The 23,996-nt window shown below is 37.2% G+C and overlaps 1 protein-coding gene across 3 annotated transcripts in view; it reads right to left on the bottom strand.

Moving 5' to 3' along the window:
• Positions 1-23,996, bottom strand: part of LOC126471452 (uncharacterized) — a 413,388-nt gene that overhangs the window by 102,407 nt on the left and 286,985 nt on the right. For all 3 annotated transcript variants that reach the window (XM_050099641.1, XM_050099639.1, XM_050099640.1), the window contains 6 exons: positions 19,206-19,424; positions 16,840-17,036; positions 16,535-16,726; positions 10,614-10,814; positions 5,880-6,018; positions 5,627-5,774 (listed from right to left, as the gene is read on the bottom strand). In XM_050099641.1, coding sequence (XP_049955598.1) covers positions 5,627-5,774; positions 5,880-6,018; positions 10,614-10,814; positions 16,535-16,726; positions 16,840-17,036; positions 19,206-19,424 — 1,096 coding nt within the window. The remainder of the gene's footprint in view (positions 1-5,626; positions 5,775-5,879; positions 6,019-10,613; positions 10,815-16,534; positions 16,727-16,839; positions 17,037-19,205; positions 19,425-23,996) is intronic.

The following is a 23,996-nucleotide window of genomic DNA, read 5'->3' as shown; positions in this document are numbered from 1 at the left end:
GCAAATGCGTCCATATCTTATATCTAGATTATTGACTGTCAGTCATGATGTACAACCCAAAGCACAATAAAATTATTCTTGGCAAATGTTAGTGCTGATTTCTGCTCTAGAATATACTCAGCAGAGGAAGAGTGAGAAGTATGGACTCTGTGGTGCAACACTTATAACTACAGATAATAAGAATGTGGCTTGAGTCCTGGAAAGGTCACAAATTTTTACACAAAATAGGAAAACAGCTCTAGTAAGAACTCATTGTAGCAGTTGTTTTGATGGTGAGCTGTATTGTATGTATGTTCACATTAATCTTAGTCTGAGAAATGGACAAGTGAGGATAAATGCACGTTCTTTGTTTACAAACAATTACCTTTTTTAGAATGCACTGCTAGTAGTGAAGATATCACCATACTCCCGCAGTACAATGACGTGTAGGGTGATGTGGTTTTGTATGCGGAGAAATATAAAGCAGGTACAACATGAAGGTAACACAAACATAAGTGCTGTGTTTTTTGTGAGTATAAACTAATGTCAGTGTCTAAAGCAGATTTAACTTCATCTTACGTATGCAGGTAACAAAATATAAAGTATGTACAACATGCAGGTAACACAGACGTATGTGCTGTGTTGTTTGTGAGTGTAAACTAAAATCAGAGTCTGAAGCAGACTTAACTTCATCTTATGTAAGATGATGAAATTTCAAAAGCTTAAACAATAAGGATCCTAGCTGGACAGTATGAAGATTTAAAAAAAAATTGTTTCTAATAAAGTAAAAAGTGTGTAGTCACATTAACTAGAAAATATCTTTTGAACATGATGTGTGTGATCACTCCCCCCTTTTGCAAATGTAAGCACATGTACACACCAAGGAAATCACAATAATACTCTGTTTCTAATTGGTATAGTGAAGTTTTGTAATTGTGACTTGGTTTTCATATGAAAGTAGTGTCGACTTGTTTTATAAAGGTTAAAATACTAATGCACACGAGATTCAAATCAGGGACCTCTGAATATCATATTTCACTATTCGACAGTCTACTGCTCTACCAGCTGAGCTAACAATGATGTGTGAAGGAAGCGGCTATAATGATAATTTTTACTAACACTTTAATTTCATCAACTGATGCTATCCTTCTTTGTAACAATGGGAAAGTGTATCTCTGAGGTAAATTACTGTTAACTTCATAGTGAAAGGCTTTTTAATTAAGTAAGAGTACTTCGGCATCGATGTGGTGGTATTTTGCCAGTACAGTGCAATCAATTTTTATGCACCTTCTCATTCTCTGAAACACTTAACAACAATTTTTCAAGAGTTTTTATGGATGTGTTTGTACTGTGTGGTATTACACACCATTCGCAATCCATTTTCTGAAACGTAAATTCCAAAACAAGACATCACTGTGAATTAGCTTTATGACAGTAGGAGTAGCGAGCTAGCCAGTGACGTGACAGGCATCACATGACTCGAATGGAGCATTTTAGAGGGCTTTAAAATTATTTGAATTTCATTTCTGCTTTTATAAAAGAATATGGAAATTCAAGAAGGAAAAAAAGCATGTTATGAGCATAAAATAACATAATTAACCATTTAAGACGATTTCCAGAAAACAAAGACATTTGATTGTGTCAGTCATCATGTCCTATTAGAGAAGTTAAGTTATTATGGAATATGAGGTTCACCAAATGACTGATTTTGTTCTTATTTAAGAAACAGAATGTGGAAAGTTACACTACTGGCCATTAATATTGCTACACCATGAAGATGACATGCTACAGACATGAAATTTAACTGACAGGAAGAAGATGCTGTGATATGCAAATGATTAGCTTTTCAGAGCATTCACACAAGGTTGGCACCGGTGACGACACCTACAACATGCTGACATGAGGAAAGTTTCCAACCAATTTCTCATACACAAACAGCAGTTGACCGATGTTGCCTGGTGAAACGTTGTTGTGACGCCTCGTGTAAGGAGGAGAAATGCGTACCATCACGTTTCTGACTTCAATAAAGGTCGGATGGTAGCCTATCGCGATTGCGGTTTATCGTATTGCGACATTGCTGCTCACATTGTTCGAGATCCAATGACTGTTAGCAGAATATGGAATCGGTGGGTTCAGGAGGGTAATATGGAACACCATGTTGGATCCCAACAGCCTCGTATCACTAGCAGTCAAGATGACAGGCATCTTATCCACATGGCTGTAACGGATCATGCAGCCACATCTCGATCCCTGAGTCAGCAGATGGGGACGTTGCAAGACAACAACCATCTGCACGAACAGTTTGATGACATTTGCAGCAGCACGGACTATCAGCACGGAGACTGTGGCTGTGGTTACCCTTGACGCTGCATCACAGACAGGAGCACCTGCGATGGTGTACTCAACGACGAACCTGGGTGCACGAATGGCAAAACGTCATTTTTTGGGATGAATCCAGATTCTGTTTACAGCATCATGATGGTCGCATCCATGTTTGGTGACATCGCAGTGAACGCCCATTGGAAGTGTGTATATGTCATCGCCATATTGGCGTATCACCCGGCATGATGGGGTGCCATTGGTTACACGTCCCGGTCACCTCTTGTTCGCATTGACAGCACTTTGAACAGCGGTCGTTACATTTCAGATGTGTTACGACCTATGGCTCTACCCTTCATTCGATCCCAGCGAAACCCTACATTTCAGCAGGATAATGCACGACCGCATGTTGCAGGTCCCATATGGGCTTTTCTGGATACAGAAAATGTTCGACTGCTGCCCTGGCCAGCACATTCTACAGATCTCTCACCAATTGAAAACGTTTGGTCAATGGTGGCCAAGCAACTGGCTCGTCACAATATGCCAGTCACTACACTTGGTGAACAGTGGTATCGTGTTGAAACTGCATGGGCAGCTGTACCTGTACACACCATCCAAGCTCTGTTTGACTCAATGCCCAGGCGTATCAAGGCCGTTATTATGGCCAGAGGTGGTTGTTCTGGGTACTGATTTCTCAGGAAATTGCGTGAAAATGTAACAACATGTCAGTTCTAATATAATATATTTGTCCAATGAATACCCGTTTATCATCTGCATTTCTTCTTGGTGTAGCAATTTTAATGGCCAGTAGTGTACCTTAGACTATTTGAGTAATACAAAGAGGGACATCACATCATCAGCATGGGAAGAAATGACAATGGGAATCTGACAGTGTTTGATTATTGGCGTACTACTGTATTCGCTTTATGTTAATGATCTGCCATTTTATTTGAATCAGTAGGTAGTAATAGGACTATTTGCAGATGATACAAACATTGTTGTGTAGTACAGCAAAGAGGCATCAACAGAGAAGATAGCAAATTAAGTTTTTGTGAAAGTTACTGAGTGGTTTTGCACAAAAACTTTGGAAAAAAAAGCACAGTTCACCCACTTTTGTTCTGTCAAAAATATGCCACTTCCTATTAACATAGTATACCAACAAAAAATAATTAACATGGTACAAAATTGTAAGTTTTTAGGTATGCATTTTGATGAAAACTTAAACTAGAAAAACCATTTGGCAGACTTGCTAAAATGTTTAGATTCAGCTACTTTTTCCATAAGAATAATTGCCAACTTTGGGGCTACAGCAGTCAGAAAGTGAACATATTTTGAGTATTTTCATTCACTGATCTATGGAATAATATTCTGGAGTAAACCCTCACTTATTCAAAAAGTATTCATTGCATAAATGAAAATAATTAGGATTATGTGTGGATTTCTATTACATACATATTGGTGATACCTCTTTAAGCAGATGGGAATATTAACTACAGCCTCACAGTACATTTATTCATTTATGAAATTTGTTATCAACAATCCATCTAAGTTTCAGAGTAGCAGAGGTAGTACAAGTAAAACACCAGAAGGAAAAAAGATCTGCATTGTCCTTTAAAGAATCTAACTATGGTACAAATGGGGTGAAATATGCAGCTATAAAACTCTTTGACAATCTATCCACAGAAATAAAATGTCTGATAGATAACATTTTCAAATGTATATTTAAAAAAAACTGAACATAAATGCATGTGCTAGCCAAGCCTACAGATTGTGCTGCTGTATTTGATCACAAATCTGCAATGTTCTCAATATGTTGCAAGTGTCAGTCCTGGTCAGAACAGTGATCTGTGTAGTAGTGAGTGCATTATGTCCGACGTAAGCAAGTTCGAACATGAGAAAATTGTTGGTGTTTGTGTGGTGCTTGCTTCCATAACCATGGTAGCCAAAATGGTTGGTGTTTCAAGAAACAACCTATCAAAGATTTATACCGCATACAGGGAAAGTGGAAAAATATCATCCACCAAGTCACAACATGGCCAAAATGGCTCTGAGCACTATGCGACTTAACTTCTGAGGTCATCAGTCGCCTAGAACTTAGAACTAATTAAACCTAACTAACTTAAGGACATCACACACATCCATGCCTGAGGCAGGACTCGAACCTGCGACCGTAGCGGTCGCCCGGTTCCAGACTGTAGCGCCTAGAACTGCACGGCCACTCCGGCCGGCACAACATGGTCAAAAAGTGTTGGTTGAGTGACTGTAACAGAAGGTCATTGAAGAGAACTGTGATGACAAATAAGAAGACAACAGCTGCAAAAGTCACTGTATAACTGAATGCCACACTTACAAACTCTTTCAGCACCAAAACTACATGAAGGGAGCTCCAGAAGCTGGGAATTGCAGGATAAGCTGGAATTCTAAAGGTGCTCATCAGTGAAGCAAATGCCCATGGCAGGAAAACATGGTGCTGAATCCATAAAACCTGGACTACGGAACAATGGAAGAAAGTCATTCTGTTGTATGAGTCTTGTTGGGCCCTGTTTCCAACTTCTGACTGAGTTTATCATCCCAAGAGCGAAACATGGCAGGGGTTCAGTGATGATTTGGATGGCCATATAACGGCATTCCATGGGACCCAAGGTTACTCTGCAAGGTTGCATTACTGCCAAGGATTGTGTGACTTTTTCTCCTCTTTAAGAAACAGAAGAATGGCCAGTCATCAGATCTCACTGTTAATGAGCCTTTGTGGTCTGCTTTGGAGAGAAGGGTGCACAATTGGTATCCACCTCCACCATTGTTACCTGAACTTGCCATTATTTTGCGAGAAGGATGGTATAAGATTCGCTTGAAAACCATAAAACACCTGTATTTATGCATTACAAGATGACTGGAAGCTGTTGTGAATGCCAACAGTTTTTCTGCAACATATTAGCCATGTTAAGTATTGTGTTTTTGGTGTTGTGTTTTTTTGTCCACACCCTTGAACTGTCCTATTTTTGTTCTGTTGACATGTTACGCATCATAAATTTTATCGTGAATTTAACTGATTAAGCAAGTAACTAACTAACTGACTAACTATCTAATGTGTACTGAGACTACTCTCCTACAGACATTGCTTTCTCAAAATTTTTTCAAAACACTAGCAGTAAATAAACTTGCTGGTAATTATCTACATTATCTCTTACATCATTTTTAAAAAAGTTGTTTCAGTCTGTTAGGAAACTGACCACACCTGAAAGACTCATTGCACAGCTGACTTAAGAACAGATAAAAATACACATAGCAACAGACTTATAATTACAATAGTATAAATAAAGTAACACACCTGCAATAGTTATAACATTCTGGTTCAGTTTCTCTTGTATTAATCTGGCATTATCTCCTTTCAAAATCCCATACTCATTCAAGGTTTTTTTCACACGGTCTAGCAAGGTAACTCCTGGTGCACCTCGTATAAGGCAGTACACAGTAGCCTAACACAAGGAAAATGTATTCCATATAGTTTAATTACTAGTTCATTTATATGATATATGAAGACTGCTAAGTGTAATTACTACTAATTTTTGTATATGACCAACCGTTGTGTTCAGGAGCAGTTCCTCCAGAATAAATGCTCCAACAAAACCAGTGACTCCAGTCAGGAGCACTTTATCACGTCTCCAGTTAGTACCTGAAAGCTGGAAAGATCTCCAGAAGGCCCTAAGCCTTATGTCCATTCTTGAAAAAGAAAAGTGAATTTTTGTAAGAAATTAAAATGTGTTCTACATATGGATATCTTGTGACATTCATTCTGTGCATGCGCAAAATCAAAATACATTGCTGGTCATGTACAATGGAACCAGTTTAAATAAAAAACAAAACAAAAAGTACAGCATACATATAACTGACATAACACTGCAGTTTAACAAAAAGAAAATGAGTGAAAAGATTACAGTCAGGCTATAATAAGAAATATGATCATCCAAATAGAGGGTGGTCAGAAACAATCTGGAAAGCTTGTAAGGATGTTGCAGGGTAGGTTGTGCAGAGAAATAATTGTTAAGAAAAAAATTCGACACACTGCACTGTTTCTTTATTAATTAGCACTGAAGTTGGCCAATCAGACCACTGCATACACAAATTCAAGTGGCCCACCAGACATTGTCACCAACGTGTTTTTGTTTGGTTTCCTAAAACTGAACAAGAGAGTGTTACAAAATCTGGATATGGCATGGTAGTAACCCGACCCAAATACTGAGCAGTCTTGTGTGCATCATCTATGCTATGAGAACAACTGACACTAAATTTCAGTGTTAATATGCTAATTAACTTGGAAATAACACAACATATGGAATTTTTTTCTTAACAATTATTTCTCTGCACAACATAGTTTTCACCACCATTTCAAGCTTTGCAAACTGTTTCTAACTGCCTTTTATATCTAATACTAATAGTAAATACCATTAATTAATTCACTTATATTCAGTAACAATTTACAGTTTCTGTATTGCTTAGTGATCAGGGGCACAAGCTCAACTGAACAATGATGAAGATCAACTGCATGTGCTCAATATAGTTAAGGGTCAGAAACATTGCCAGACAATCATTTCCTTTACAGTATCCAGCAAGAACTGGCTGACTTCATATGCTAAATGTTAAGAGGTATTATCATTCTGGAGGATGATTTCTCCCACTTAGTCTTGGCAAATCACCTAACATTACAATCAAAAGTACCTCTATGCCCCAGAACAACAATGAGGAAGACATGGATGTATATGCATATTTGAAAAGAGATACCACAAGGCAACACTCTTGAATCCCCAAATTCATCCCTTCCAATGTTTTTGATTGGATGATAATAGATTCCCCATTCTCTCTAAATATGCGTCCCATACCTGTAATGTAGGTTACATGCTTTTCTATGTGTACTCGTGAGATTATAAACTTTATCACTGCTTGTTACTAAATTTGGCTCACATTTATTGCAGCTCAGTGAGACCTACTGTATTAAATGGAACTTTATTCTACAGATTAAAGATCCCCAAAGGATGAACATTAAGCCATCTTTCCATCACACCCTATCCTTGACCTGCTTAGGACATCCCAGCTACATGCCATCACAGTGCATTACATGGATGTTGACTACTAGTAGTTTCAGTTGTTTACTTCTGAATTTGTGAGAGAAAGCCTAAATACTTTACATGTAAAGCAGGGCAGCAATGAAACTATTATATGCTTTCAGGATGCATTTGTCTTCTTATTTATCACAGGGATTCACAGGCCTGGATTTTCAAAAGCATTTCACAAAACGATAGATTTTTTGGTTATTTATTTATGTGCATTGTACTAGGCAATTGTTTATTTAAGTTAGTATTAAAATGACATCTAGAAATTGTCAAATTCCTTTGCAAAATAGGTACAGTTAGACACATAGTTGATAAATATTAGCATACATATCTTTTGTAAAGATTTCGTACTTATAAACACAAGGAGACGTAGCAAGTTTCATAACCAACAGACAGAAAGGTCGAGCTTAGGCAGTAATAAATATTCTGATAACCACAAACAACAAGTTTTTAAATTTAAAATTAAAATGCAATATCCATATTTCAGTGTTTAATTTCTTCACACTGCCTAGTTAGCTACTTTCCTAACAATCGTCATGTTAAATTGCTAAATACTTTATTACAGATTCTCTCTACTACTTGCTATTAACTCCTATATTAAAAAAGAATAAGCCTGTGAATCATTGTTTTGCCCATTTTTTGCAAATACTTTTGATTTTTCTGTTGAAGCTTGATACAAAATAAGGCTTATATTTTCCAGTACAGCTTGCAGTGCTGTAGTTTCTTTAATCATGTGCAGTTACTGGGCATTCATTGTAGTCTAGGGGTGGTATGTATATTTGTTAAAGTGTACAGTTGTGCAGAAGCTCATCAGTTATACTTCTATACCACGATTCAATGAAAAAGAAATAACTTCATCACAAATGAGGGTTGCAGAGGTCACAGACATGTGACAATTACTTCCATATGGCATGGTGAGAAAGACATGTGCATTTGAAACAAATAAGAAAGTTCATAACAATTTGACACTAGAAAGTCAACTGTAATAATGTCCCTGGTGATTTGTGTGTTATAGGCTTTGGGCTATGGTCCAAGAGTCTAAAATTTTTTAAGTGCCAACATTTCATCCCACAATGCGGAATACATCCTCAGAGGCTATAAAAGTGTAGTTAGATGATGTTAAAACTTAAACAAGGATGTTTGCAACATTAAGAGATGAAATATTGGGCACTGAAACATGCCTTAGACCATGGCGTAATATCCATAAACAGAAATAATCAAAGATGTAAATACTGGCCACATTGCATTGTATAACCAACAAAAATAATAGTTCATATATCATGCTTCAAAGCCACTCATTTTTCTAAATGGGACTCTAAAATAATATCCATCTATTTGGTCTTAACACTAATTAAGTACTACATCTATGTATTCTATTTACATCTTTATAACATCAATGCTGAAAAGATTTCCTTGGAACTCATGTGTATTACCTTCAAAAAGTATGTAGATTTTATAGACAACAAAGACAGGAATGATAACATAGTTTACTAACAGTGGGATGTTGTTCCAAGGAAAGATGTTCATTAACAGATATTGCATATAAATCACTTGACAGAAAAAATGAAGTAACTAGAAGGGGATGGGAAAATGAAATGAAACTTCGTGAGTGGAGAGGTTATCTGACATTTCAGTGATTACAAAATTGAGTCAAATTTACAAAGGATGTAGTAGTATGAGCTCACTTATCAGTATGAAATTGCTTCCCCTTTGGCCTTGATGTATGCACTGATTTGGTTGGGAAGAGTGTCATAAATCTGATGTATGTTCTCCTGACGCAAGCTGACCCACAACTGTTGTAACTAGTTCTTGATATCCTTCATCCTGGTACTTGGACAGAGTTGACATTTGAAATGGTCCCACACATGTTCTATCAAGAACAGGTTTGGGGATTCTCCTTGCCACAGGAGTACCTCAACATCATGCAGACAGTTCACAGAGACAAGTGTCATGTGTGGATGTGCACTGTCCTGTTGAAAAATCGCACAAGGATACTGTTACATATGAGGTAATACGTGAGGATGCAAGATAGCTGTAATGTACCATTGTGCCATCAGAGGTTCCTCAGTCCCTGCCAGTCATGACCTGAATTCATACCCCATGGATCCCCACATCTCTATGCCTCTCATGAACATAGGAAGGAATGGACCTCTCCCTAGGTTGCCGTCATACTTGTTGATGACGGTCAACTGGGATAGGGCAGAACCACAGTTCATCACAGAACACATTGTGACATCATTCATCAGCAGTACATGGTGGCAGGCACAGATGTGAAGGGTATGCAATGAACTTGGTGCACAATATGGCAATCCTTCCTTGAGATGGTCAGAAATGGTCTACTGGAACACTAATGATGTCTGTGTCTGCCCTCACATTCCCATGCAGTGAAACGTAGGTCACTGCCATGTCCGAATGTCTCACAAATCTGGATATTGCATGATTCAACTAGCCATGCTAATGGAGACCCACAATGAGGCCCCTTTCAAACTCTGTTAATTGCTGCTAAAGCTATCTCACACCAGCACGTGGCATGTCCATGTCTTTTACAGTGATCGCTTGACAACTGATGCTGATCATGCCCCTTATATACCCTATCAGGCATGACAACAACACAAAACGTAAACACCACTCAGGCACTTTGCTAATCTTTTTAACCTGTCATATAGAATTGCAATTCTTATCATTTGAAATTACACTGATATTTGATCATGTCCTCCGGGTGCTTAAAAAAAAAAAAAAAAAAAAATATATATATATATATATATATATATATATATATATATATATATATATATATATATATATATATATATATATATATATATCTGCTTGTGTCTGTGTGTGTATGGATGGATGTGTGCGTGTGTGCGAGTGTGTGCCTGTCCTTTTTTCCCCCTAGGGTGGGTCTTTCTGCTCCCGGGATTGGAGTGGCTCCTTGCCCTCTCCATTGGAGCCCGCATCCTTTCGTCTTTCCCTCCCCTTCCCTCTTTCCTGGTGGGGCGGCCGTTGGTTGCGAGGGCTAGAATTTTGTGTGTATGTTTGTGTGTCTACTGACCTGCCAGCGCTTTTCTTTGGTAGGTCTCATCATCTTTGTTTTGGGATATATTTTTCCCACGTGGAATGTTTCCCTCTATATATATATATATATATATATATATATATATATATATATATATATATATATATATATCACATTAAAATACTTACATATCTTTCCCCTGACTGTGACGTTCAACTTCTGCAGCCAGATCAAGCTGGACTGGATCACCTCCATTAACTGTTTCAGGGTCTTCAATAAAGGCTGCCATGGATGAAACCGTTGGATGTTTAAATAAGTCACTCATTACTAAATTGACTCCTAGTTTCTGATTCATTTCATTTAATATGCGTGCTGCTTGGAGTGAATGCCTAATATTACAGAAAAAGAACATTTTGTTGTTAAAAGAGAGAACTGAATAAAATAATAACACATATTAAGATCTAACAAGACAATTAATTTTACAAAAAAACCATATAGTTCTGTCTACCCTTGATCTACAGAATGTGCTTCCAACAAAAACAGATTAATTCATAATCAATAAACTACAGTGGGCAAATGCAGCACTGTACTTCATAGTGCTGTGCTGAACACATTATATTTGTGCATCTGAGGCAAAAAGAGAAATCAGCAGTGGCCGTGCATAGCCTCAATGAAGAACATACCTTTGATATTGAAAACACTAAGCTGTGTTGAGTGTTGTGTTGAGTGAATGGCTACTGGTAGAGTACAATAGGGAATCCATAGAAATAAAGGTTCCCCACAATCTCATCAACAGGGATGACCACCATCAGCTTAGTTCAATGTGAAATCCTGCATTAGCAGCAGTACCTCAAGAGCAAGGCTAGCCAGGGTCACCTTGTCTGGCATATCAAGAATACCCACAAATGGAACCGATCACAGCTCCCAGCCTTGGCACAACATCCCTCCCCCACCATCAGTGTGCATTATAGTACAGTGTTTGCCCCAGGGGAAGGCGGTAGATACCCCTCTTGTATAAATAGAATGGCACATAGTGCATCTCAACACTTCCCCTGGAGATGACGAATATGAGAGTACGACACTCATCAAAATGTCAGATTTTTCAAGACTAACACCTAGCTGGAAACCCATTGGTTTTTCATCAGTAGTATATGCTGGGAAAGTCTACATTCACAAATACATGACAGGCTCATGGAAGGATGGCACACTGGCCACAGAAAATACTTTTTGCATATGATCATCTCACATGACAGATTTCTCAGTACGTAATTTCTTCCTGTGAGATTTCCTCAGGGAAAATGTTCATGTCCATCACTTCTAACAATTTTCTAAGAATTGAGAAGCTGTATTATCACACTTGCTGAGAACAATATGCCAGACCTGCTTAAATAGTCTTTGCTGAGAATGGGATTATTCCCTGGACATCTATTACACTACATATGTATCTTACATCAAGTGTATCTAAGGCCAGAGATAGAGATTAAAAACTCCAAACCCAGTCTCCAAGACTTCGTTAGATCATATGTTTTCAAATAGAAAATAGCTAGTAATTAGCTGTGTCCATTATAGCATCCACAGTACTTAGTTTGGGTGTAGCATTTAGTTTTGTTAGTTTATTATGTACTTCCATGCAGAAGTGAACAGCAAATTTTTACTGTTTTCAGAAGTTCTATTAATTTTTCAACTGCTTTTGTATTTGAAAGAGCTAGTTCTGCATTTCGCTTTCACCAATAGATATATTGTGGGTATTGTGGGTGCATGATGGAAAAGATGACTGCTGTTTGTAAACAGTTGGAAGCAGCACTGACAAGTTGACAACAGTTAAAAGCCTTCCTAGGAGTACTCTGAGCTGCACCAGTGATGGAGTGGTAGGGTGGTCTTCTGTTGCTGCAAAACATTGCATTTCTTGCCAGACATGGTCTGTAACAACCTCATTTGGACACTAAACTGTCACCTAACGGTGACTGTTGGGTCATTCCATTACCTGGAACATCTTCTTTGTTGAGGACTATGCTTAAAAAAGGGGGTAACAAAGAAATCAGTAGTAAGCAGTTTGAATGTTAGGCATATGATGGTTCTTCTTAGGCCAATTAATGCACAAAATCTGAGGGTACTGTTGGTTATTTACAGAGACTGTCAGAAGTAATGCAAACAGATGCTTAGCTCATGGGGCCTCAGCACTGCTGTTCATTTGCAGTGTTGTTTGAAATACTGATCAGGATACTCTGGCCAGAAGCTAACTATAGGCTCTAAACTGCACAGTTTGCCAGTATTGTGAGGAGTATACCTGTATATTCACCAACTGCACTAGAGATGGTAACTTGTTGTACTGCACTGGTTAAATCAAGCATGCATTGTGTGCTATAGAAGTGGTTACTTAGGTGGCTGATTATGTGTAGAATGTACATGGTGTTTTCTTTTAGAATGGGTCTGTTAGATCCTCAGGTTAAAACCCCAACATCTCACTAATCTCTGTCCACGAAAGCAGTCATCCTCACAGAATATTAGGGAAAAATTATTTTAAACCTGAAACAGGATGTAGGGAAGCTGTCAGGAACATAAGGAAAAATATCAGATTGACAGATTAATTTCCCAAGGAACTGGAATATTTAAAGCAACAAGCAGAAACATCACAACTAGTGAGGTCACAACTGAATCAATGTGAACTCATGCGGACGGTGGATGTGGAATAATAACTGAATATTTCTACAGAATTAATTAATTAATTTATTCATCCAGGGATCATTTCATGATGATACAGGATTTGCCATCATAATGCAATGAAAATAAATATTTAAAAATATACATATATAGAATTCATAAGAGTGTTTTATGAGGATAGTAAAAATGGACAGCCGTGGTCTGGCTGGAGGAGCCATACCAGTATTTGCCTGAAATCATTTAGGAAAACCACAGAAACCCTAAACTGCATAGAGCAAACTCCACTCTTCTGAATACAGGGGCTAGTGTCCTATCAACCACACTACCTCATTACTTACACGTATGAAAGTAATGATATATAAGGCCTTTAAAACAAAGATACTTACATAGAGTAGCCAAATAATATATTAATATATTGGTGGTTTGTGAAAGCATTAATTTCAGTTTTCAAACAAGCATCTCATCACATACAAACTCACAGTAAGAATTTTACCTTTAAACAAACACGACAACCTTCTTAGATAAAAAGTACAGAACTAGTATTGATTTTCCATTGATGAAGCTAGGACAGGACATAAATTTATGATGGATGGAGAATATCACTCCAAACATGATTCCATATGAATAAAAGTGTTGGTGTAGTACTGGAAATTCTAAAGTTACTGTTAAATAACAAACATTTTAACAGACACATCAATCACATAGTCATTCAAAGGTAGTTTAAACACCCCCATTTTAGTGTAGTAATTGAGGGTGCCTTTAGTTTGCTTGGTATTGATTGGGAAACTAAGCATACATAACTGGTAGTAAAGACAAACACTCTTGCAAAATAATGTTGAATGTTTCCAGAATCCATCTTTCAAACTGAAGCTGTGTGTGTGTGTGCAGTTTCCAAACTTCCTGCTGGATTAAAACTGTGTGCTGGAAGAGCAATTGAAACTGGAATCTTACTTTCTGTGGGAAATGATCTCATTAACTTAACTATCCAGGTCTAGATAGCTCAGTTAATAAAAACTTTGTTCATGATAGGCAATGTTCTGGATATGAGTACTGGTATGCAGTTTTAATCCACCAGGAAGGTTTGATATTGACCCTGAAGAGGGCCAGAAGCCTTTTCAGTAGATACGGAAGCAACAGTCTGTATAATTGACTGATCTGACCTTGTAACTGATTCCACCACTGTGTTGCTGTGCTGTTAGTGAAAATGGCTGAAAGCAATGGGAAACTACAGCTGTTATTTTCTGTGAGGGCATGTAGCTCTTCTGTTTTTGGTATCAAAGATGTTCACAGGTACAGTGGCTGTTTGCACAAGAAGAGGCAGTCTAGAGATCTGTTGCCACAAACCATTAAAATGTATGGGAATGGTAGAAGAGAGGGATGAAAATTCTAATTCACAATGCCCTGTGGAGTATATATGCAGATGTACTGCAGATACATTCAAAACTGATAAAAATTTAACCTTATGAAAAGGGTCAATAAATTCTTAGCTCTCTCTTTTTAAAAATAAAATGTTAACCTTTCTTAAAGCTAGTGTAGAGACCTTAATAATAAGATATAAGACATTAGCACATGCATGCAGGCATTGCTGCCATGTTCCATATGAAAATGGAATAGGCTAATATTGGTAAAAAGTAAGCTCTTCCATGCTCCGTACTGTTGCTTATGGAGGATGACAGCAGATAAATTCTTTCAACTACAGTGCATTGCACAGGATTTTAATACTACAAAAGACACAAGAGCACTACATAAATTTCATATTACCAACAGGAAACCTGTCAAAGACTATAGACATGCAGTGAGAGCTATCAAATCACATCACTCAGACAGTGGATTTTGAATTTGAGGTGGTTAAGGAAAGTGAAATAAGTAAGATAATCTTCACATTAAAGAACAAATACTCAGCTGGATGGGATGGTACATTGAATGCTGCAGTTAAAAAATGCTTAAAAGAAATGGTTAAACCACTAAGTTACCTCATAAAATGTAGTATTGGTGAAAACACTTATACTAGTAGTCTAAAAATAAGCACTGTTAAAGCAGTGCATAAGAAAGGAATTACAAAAGAAACTTCAAACTACCACCAAACATTGATGCCTACCTTCAATAAGGTTTCTGAATTGATATTCATTTCTCAGATCTATGTTTATTTTACACAAAAAATTGTTAACAGGCAGAAACCATGCCTTTACAAAAGATCATTGTGCAACATCTGCAGTTACTGAATTTCTCCATAAAGTGTACATCCTCCTAGATGAAGGAATGAGGACAACAGGGATATTCTTAGATCTTACCAAAGCCTTCAACTCAGTCAACCATGGGCTGCTCATTGAGAAACTGAAGATATACAACATCAAAGACTCATCTATGCAGTTACTGTCCACATACTTAACGAACTGTAAGCAGTGCTCTAAATTTTCATGCAAAATAGATAACAATATCATAATTTCCCATATTTTAGGGATACAGTAATCCAGAGGGTGCCACAGGGTCAATCCTTGGTCCCTTCCTGGTCTTGGTTTATGTCAGTGGCATGACACAACCTTTCAACTCACATCTAGTAAGCCATGCTGATGACACCTCCTCCTATTTTTTTTAGAAAGACTCGTCATTACAGTAAGTTGCAACTAATGATGTAACAGAAGTAACCATGTATTTTCTACACCAATGTCTAGCCACTAAAATCAGTAAAGTCCACATACTAATATTCAAACAACCAGCTCTCATGAGGTTGAAATAAACAACATATATAGTTTTACATCAATAGAAACAGGTAAAATTAATTTCCTTGGTTTAATCTGAACAAAAATCTTGATTGGGTAAAGCACATTAATGCTGTATGCGGCAAAATCATCAGTAGCTTGTATCTGGTAAGCCAACTGCCAAAAATAGTTCCAATCATACACTATGGAATAATTTACGCATTTCTTAACTATGGTATGAATTGTGAGGCTGTAAAGCAGACCTATACCTGAACAGAATACTATTGTTACATAAATGAGCAGTTAGGCTAATACATGGACTAAGGTTCAGAGTGTCCTGTTGTGAAACCTTTGTCCAACATAAATATTTAACAATATATTCCTTAGATTTGTAAACATTTATTATATTTTTGTGAATAACAAAAACAATGTATAAGAATGTAGTGATACACAGAATTATGACACTAGGAGTAAGGGCAACTGCTTCAGGAAGTGAGTTAAAAGAGTTCCTAATAAATAAGTGTATCTACTCGGTGAATTCTAAGCTGCAGGAACTGGGTTGCAACATGCAATATAATAAGGATATTAAGATGAATACATATATCATTACTGTATGTGTTATTTATATTAATTTATTACTCAAATTATGTATGACATTTGCAAAAGTCTTCATCTTGACAGCTACATGCAAAAAATTTAAATAAATAAATGGTGTACAAAGAAATGAAAATAATATGATATTTACTCACCCTCCCAAGTCGAAAAAGTCTTCTTGGACATCAATGGTTGGTATTCTTAAAATGTTGCACCATATATTGGCAATCAGATGCTCCATAGGTGTTGATGGCAGATCTTGTGGATCAATACTGCAGTCTTCATTTACATCAATTTTTGGTAATGCTCTCTTATCTAATTTCCCTGATCCTTCCACAATTGGCGTACTGTATAAAAAATACAAAATCAAAAATATAACAATAATACTACTAATTTATGTAATCTATGTGGATATTTATCTCAAGCAACAGAACACTAGCAGATATCCACTGCAACCAACCTCGAAAGAAAGAAGAATTTTGATGGTATCATGTAAAATGGTAACCTTTTCTTCAGAGCTGCTCTCACTGCTTTACGAGAAGTTTTACCTTCTGGCACTATGTAAGCAACAAGAAATTTATCAGAGCCTTCTTCTCCTAGTGCTAGTACACATCCACTGTTGACCATGGGCAACTCCAAAAGTGCAGCTTCAACAGCCTGTAAATAGATTGATAATATAAATGTCACACAGTAAGTTAATGAAAGATTGCAGGTATCTTATTTTATTTAAGGCTACAGTATTTGCTATCATCTGTGAATTGATTGTTATGATTTTTCTGGCAGCAATGATATACCTCACAGGTGCTGACAGTAAGGGCAGCAAAATTATTTTCATCTTCATATGTTAATCTCTCTATATGTGGCTAAATAAACTAAGGAGAATTTAACACCTGCATATAGTCAAGAACAAAAGAAAGAATTAGAAATATACTGTAGCATTAACTTACTGCAATAAATGGTGAAACTAAGAGCAGCTCAAAACAATAAAATGGTAAATCATGAAATTAAGTTTTGAAACTAAAGAAAAACTGGAAATGGGAAAGTAATATCACAGTGGCAGTAAGAGAAAAAGGAAGGAAATATCATTCAGAGCTCTAAATCATATGATGTACACAAAGCATAAGATAACAACAAGTTCATACAAGATACCATATGTTGGTAATGTATAGTATATAACATAGAATGACCTATTTGGGATATTTATTAGTAATATAATGTGAAACAATGAGTTATGCCTACAAATTGCAGACTTAAACATTTCAAAAATTAATATCTATGTTTTTCCAGACAGTGACCTTTTACTACTTTAATGAAAGAACCGCTCAGTCCATTCCAGCGTCACACACACACACACATTCCCTCACTGTATTTACCTTATGAATTAAATAAAATTTGCAGCATTGTCCCCAGTTGGTCTTGAGTCAAATGGAAAGATTGAACCAGAGACTTTGAAGGCTCAGTGACAAACTGGGCAGTGACTTTCTGGGCTTGCACCATCAGGTTAAAAACTGTAGGGTCCTCCTAAATGTGTCACATGTACACCATACATCAAAGGCTGCTACCCAGGAAGTATTGATAAAAGATTCAAAGAAATGCCACCTACAGGCAAAGGTATTAAAATCTTAGTGATTAACTGCTAAAGTATTTGCAACAAAATGCCACTACACTTTAAAAAACAGTGGACTGCACATGATACTAGCTACAGAAAACTGGTTAAAACCCAAAATTGATAGCAGTGAGACTTTTGGGGAAAATATAAGTGTATATCAAAAAGACAAGGGTATTAGTACAATGCATGTTTTTTTTTAAGTATGTACTGTTTTGAAATAAAAATAACACAAGTAGAGTTTCCTTAGAAATTTTATTTTCACATGAAAGCCTGACTTTAATCTACTTTTCTAAATAATTCCCACCAGTATTCATTGCTTATATATTTGGTTGTGAGTACGTGAAATGCCTCCATCGACTGAGAATCCTGCTGTCCGCGAAACATGCACTGTGATTCATTTTCTTACTACTGAAGATGTGAAAGTGGCTAAGTTCATCATCAGGTCAGTGAAGTGTATGGAGAAACATTACGTGTGATGAGATGATATGGTAATGGGTAAGAGCTTTTAAAGATGGCCGTATGAATGTACATGATGATTTGATGCAGGAAATTGATCAAAGGAGTATGTAGAAGAACTATGGCTCAGATTTTCACAAGAAACTTCTAAAGAAGGCAATGTGTGAACCCTTCAACTACTATTGCAGCAGCATATTATTGAAGGACCACTCCCAAAACCCAAAGAAATTCTGGTCATATGTTATGGCCATTGGTGGTACCAAAATTATCATCCAGACACTCATGTATGAAAATGGGGCTGAAGCTAGCATAGCAAAGCAAAAGCAGAAATGCTGGACTCTGTTTTTGATTTTCCTTTACAAATGAAAATGCAGTGGTATCGCCCCAATTCAATTCACACATCATGACAAAGATTAGTGATATAGACACTAAGGTCAGTGGTATTAAGAAACAGCTGACATTGCTAAAATTGAATAAAGTTCCTGCCATTCCATTCCATCTGGCATTTGAAGATATTTGCAGCCACTCATGGGAATAAAACATTTGCTTAAGATGAGCCCAATTGTTGTTTCTTAAAATTATATCAATATATGGTGTTAATGCACTCTCTTTTATTGAGATGGAATAGAAAACTTGAATTTTAACTGAATAACATTTCCTTTATTTTCAGTTTATGGTACGCAAAATGCAACCAAATTTTCAATTACTTGTGTGCTTATATTCTATATGAGTTTTTTGACATACATTCAAGCAACGCTCACCTGTATCTCAATACTGTAACCACGTATTTTTATCATAGAATCACAGCGACCACATATTTCAAGATTACCATCTGTTAGCATGTAACCCCAATCACCAGTACGGTATAGACGTGGACCAACAGTTGGAGGTACATGGTCTGGCCTTGGGATAAAGCGTGTAGTATTTAAATCGGGACGATTGAGGTAGCCCATTGCAAGTGTTGGGCCTCCAACATATATCTAAAAATAAACAAAAGTAACAATTCTCTAGTAGCTTTTTAGTTAATCAAGTTCTGCAAATATATCTCTACTTCTTCCAAATTTAGTACATTTGTTAATTACATAGCATTTCTTAAATATCTCTTGAGTTATAGAAAATTTTGAAACTGTGCATTAAATTTAGAGCTTTGGTGAAATTTCCAAACAAGCATTTAAATGTAGTTGTTTACAAAAGCATTACATAGATAAATTTCCTTTCTAATTTTATTATCTTGCTAATTGTTAAATATCAGTTATCTGTGATAATAGTTTATTGCATTACAAATGTGAAAACAAACAACATCAACAGCATTTACTTCACATAAAGCTGATAACTTTTGGAGAAGTAGGACAAAATTGTATACAGATGTTATTTAATAGAAATGTGAGTTGAACAAATGACCAGAGTTACGTACATAAGGTAATCAGATGTAAATGCAAAGTTTTCTGCTAAATGCGTTAAAATTTTCCAAAAGTTAGAAACAAATATCATACTATTAATAAGAAATGAAAACAAGGGACCTAACAAAGAATTTATGTATAAGTTTGAACATGTTTGAAGTACACAAAACAATATGCGGTCTACAATTTTTATATACCCCAGGCCCGGCCATGGCATGCCATACTTCATGTGTGCAGGTTGTGTGGGCTAAGGCCCGGCCTGCCTCGGATTTGCTTGGTCCTTCTCAGAAGTATCCACAAGAGCACAACATTTCATTGAGTATTGTGATGTGGTATTTTTCAGTTGGCACAACTCTCTTCAGTTTGGCAGAATTGTGGAGTTAGTGCTGTTTATTTTTCATGTGCAAGAGCTCTACCAACTGAGCTACCCAAGTATGACTCGTGACCCATCCTCACAGCTTCAGTTCTGCCAGTACTTCGTCTCCTACATTCCAAACTTCACAGAAGCTCTTCTGCAAACCTTGCAGAACTAGCAATCCTGGAAGAAAAGATATTGCGAAGACATGGCTTAGCCATAGCCTGGGGGATGTTTCCAGAATGAAAAGGCAAAGGTCCTGAGTTCAAGTCTCAGTCTGGCACACAGTTTTAATCTGCCAGGAAGTTTCATATGGGCATACACTCCACAGCAGAGTGAAAATCTCATTCTGGCAGAGCCCATTATGTTCCATGAAAATCCATTACACTAATGACTTCAGACAATAAAGAGTCTTTATGTGGGGTGACTTTCTTTAGAAGGGATCACAAACTTCCATATATTTCCACATGAAACTGAGAGTGTGCAGCGCTATAGACAATATATACTTCTTGCTTCCATACCTGTATATGATGGATGAATAAGTGATAATTTTATCTAAAGAGATAAATTTCAACTATACATATTTCACATTCTGCTCAACCATATATTTTTGTTTTAAAAAAAATCTGCTTTGTCATCAAATATATATACACGATTAAATGGAATTCTGAATCACAATAGACAGAACAGTTAATTGCTACCAGAATGAGACACTCTGCACTGACATTGTTATTCTTTTAATAGTAACTAATCCTTTTGATTTATTTTGGATTGTTCTTGAAGATGATTACAGCTATGTTGGCTTATCTGTTGTTCTTGTACTCCATTCATTCTTTGTTGATAGATGTAAAACATACTGATAAGATGACTGATATGACTGCCTTAAGATCTGCTTTACTTGAATGATTTGGTATTTTTCTTTTAGTTGCAGAGTGTTCAGTCTCTTGATGTATTTTACTCTCTCTCCACCAAATTATGAATGACAGGCAACAGGCTGATCCCATATTTCTAGATTTCCGGAAAGCATTTGACATGGTACCCCATTGCAGGCTGTTAACAAAGGTACGAGCATGTGCAGTAAGTTCACAGATATGTGAGTGACTCGAAGACTTCTTAAGTAATAGAACCTACTATGTTCTCCTTGATGGCGCATGTTCATCAGAGACAAGGGTATCATTAGGAGTGCCCCAGAGAAGTGTGATAGGACCACTGTTGCTATTCACCTACATAAATGATTTGGTGGGCAGTGTGGGCAGCAGTCTGTGGTTTTTTGCTGATGATGATCTGGTGTATGGTAAGGTGTTGAAGTTGAGCAACTGTAAGAAGATTGAAGATGACTTAGACAAAATTTATAGTTGGTGTGATGAATGGCAGCTAGCTCTGAATGTGGAAAAATGTAAGTTAATGGGCAGGAAGAACAAACCTGTAAGGTTCAGATACAGTATTAGTTGTGTCCTGCCTGACATAGTGAAGTTGTTTAAATATGTGGGCATAATGTTGCAAAGCAATATTTAATGGAATGAACGTGTGAGAACTGTGATAGGGAAAGCGGATGGTTGACTTCGGTTTATTGGGAGAATTTTAGGAACCTGTGGTTCAAATGTAAAGGAGACCACATATAGGATGCTGGTGTGACCTACTCTTGAGTACTGCTCGAGTGTCTGGGATCCATGCCAAGTAAGAATGAAGGAAGACACTGAAGCAGTTCATAGGCGGGATGCTAGATTTGTTACTGGTAGGTTCGAACCTATGGGGATTCTATGGGAATGCAAATGGGAATCCCTGGGAGGAAGGTGATGTTCTTTTCGAGGAATACAACTGAGAAAATTTAGAGAACTGGCATTTGAAGCTGACTGCTGAACAATTCTACTACCACCAACATACACTGTGCATAAGGACCACGAAGTCAAGATATGGGACATTATTGCTCATGCACAGGTACATAGACAGTCTTTTTCCTTCACTCTATTTGTGAATGAAACGGAGGAGGGAATGACTAATAGTGGTATGTGGTACCCTCTGCTATGCCCTGTGTGGTGGCTTGCAGAGTATCTATGTAGATGCAATATTGAATCCCTGTTCCCTTAAACTTAGATGAAATTTGATAATATGCAAAAATAGACTGTTAGTGGTAGTAGTAGAACACATTCTGTAGTGAGGGAGAATTATGTAACTGTTGCTGGAGGCAATTATGACTATGAAGATGATGATGATGATGATGGTGCCTCTAGCAGCTGACAAATGAATATAATTTTGTCACTTCTGTTTTACTGAAACTCAATACTTTATAATGCAGCTTATAAGTAACTGCACACTTGTAAATTCTCATATTACACACAGCAGCATGAGACATACAAATTAAATTCCTAATAAGGATACAATGAATGTACTAATTGTTGTGTCTAGACAAGACAGCCTAGACACAATGAGAGGAAGCCGAAAGGCACGCGCTAAGCTAAAACAGGAGGGTGTGAGGTCTGAAACAGGATACGTAATGAATGCTAGAAAGAAAAGTACGTAGCTTCTGGAATACTTAACTTTAATCCATCCTTTTGGTACATCTGGAGATTGTGGCGATACAAGTGAGACTCTTTAGATACATGCAATGTTACTAATGGCGCCTTGCTAGGTCGTAGCCATTGACTTAGCTGAAGGCTATTCTAACTATTGGCTCGGCTAATGAGCAATGCTTCGTCCATGTAGTCACTAGCAAAGTCGTCCGTACAACTGGGGCGAGTGCTAGTCCGTATCTCGAGACTTGCCTTGTGGTGGCACTCGGTCTGCGATCACACAGTAGCGACACGCGGGTCCGACATGTACTAATGGACCGCGGCCGATTTAAAGCTACCACCTAGCAAGTGTGGTGTTTGGCGGTGACACCACACTAACATACAATGATTTGATAAAGCAATTCTGCAAATCTTCTGATCACAGCTGCATCTGCTATCTTAAAGTGAATCCTTGGAAGAGTACTGTGCACATGCAGCTATCTGGCTGTTGTTTACCATACCAAATTTGCTGCTGTGTGTTCAAAACAAACTTATAGAACAATTCTACAAAGTTTGTCAATTACCAGAGCTGGGTGCACAATGCTGTATTCATGTGCACATCTGGCTATTTTTCCAAGAAGCCATCATCTTGCTCATATTACAACTCTAGGTCAGTGAAACATCTTGAACATGTTGCTTGTGGACAGCTATGTGCTGCAAGAGTCTTCTAGAGTTTTCTCCGTGACAACTTTTTTTCGTGCACATATATGCAGCATTCTCTTTGACTGTCAGAGATTCAAGATCACAAAAAATGAGTTTTTTTTCTAAAGGAAATCATTTTTCAGATATAATGTGGCAATAGTGTGGTTGCTTGTTGTGATTACAGCAAAATGAGTGACAGAGAAATGTCACCGACACAGCATTGACCAGCATGCATGTAGGTGGAGACAGTGCTCAATAATTTACATGAAATTATACTGCCGTGACTATATGTATTTTTGAGAATTTTTAAAAAGTAAACTGAGACAGAGTATTGCTGACAGGGTATGTAATGTTGAAGGTGAAGGTGCCTGTCACTTCCTACATTAAGACTGAAGACAGATGTTGGGAAATAAGAGGTAGTTGGCTCTGAGCACTATGGGACTTAACATCTGTGGTCATCAGTCCCCTAGAACTTAGAACTACTTAAACCTAACTAACCTAACGACATCACACACATCCATGCCCGAGGCTTGGGAAATAAGAGCCAGTGACTGAAAAATTAAATGTGAATCAATTATTTAAGAAGTGGAATGATTACCACCTAAA

Source organism: Schistocerca serialis, chromosome 3 (assembly GCF_023864345.2).
Source record: "Schistocerca serialis cubense isolate TAMUIC-IGC-003099 chromosome 3, iqSchSeri2.2, whole genome shotgun sequence".
Lineage (NCBI taxonomy): Eukaryota > Metazoa > Arthropoda > Insecta > Orthoptera > Acrididae > Schistocerca > Schistocerca serialis.
This window is presented reverse-complemented; position numbering and strand designations above follow the sequence as displayed.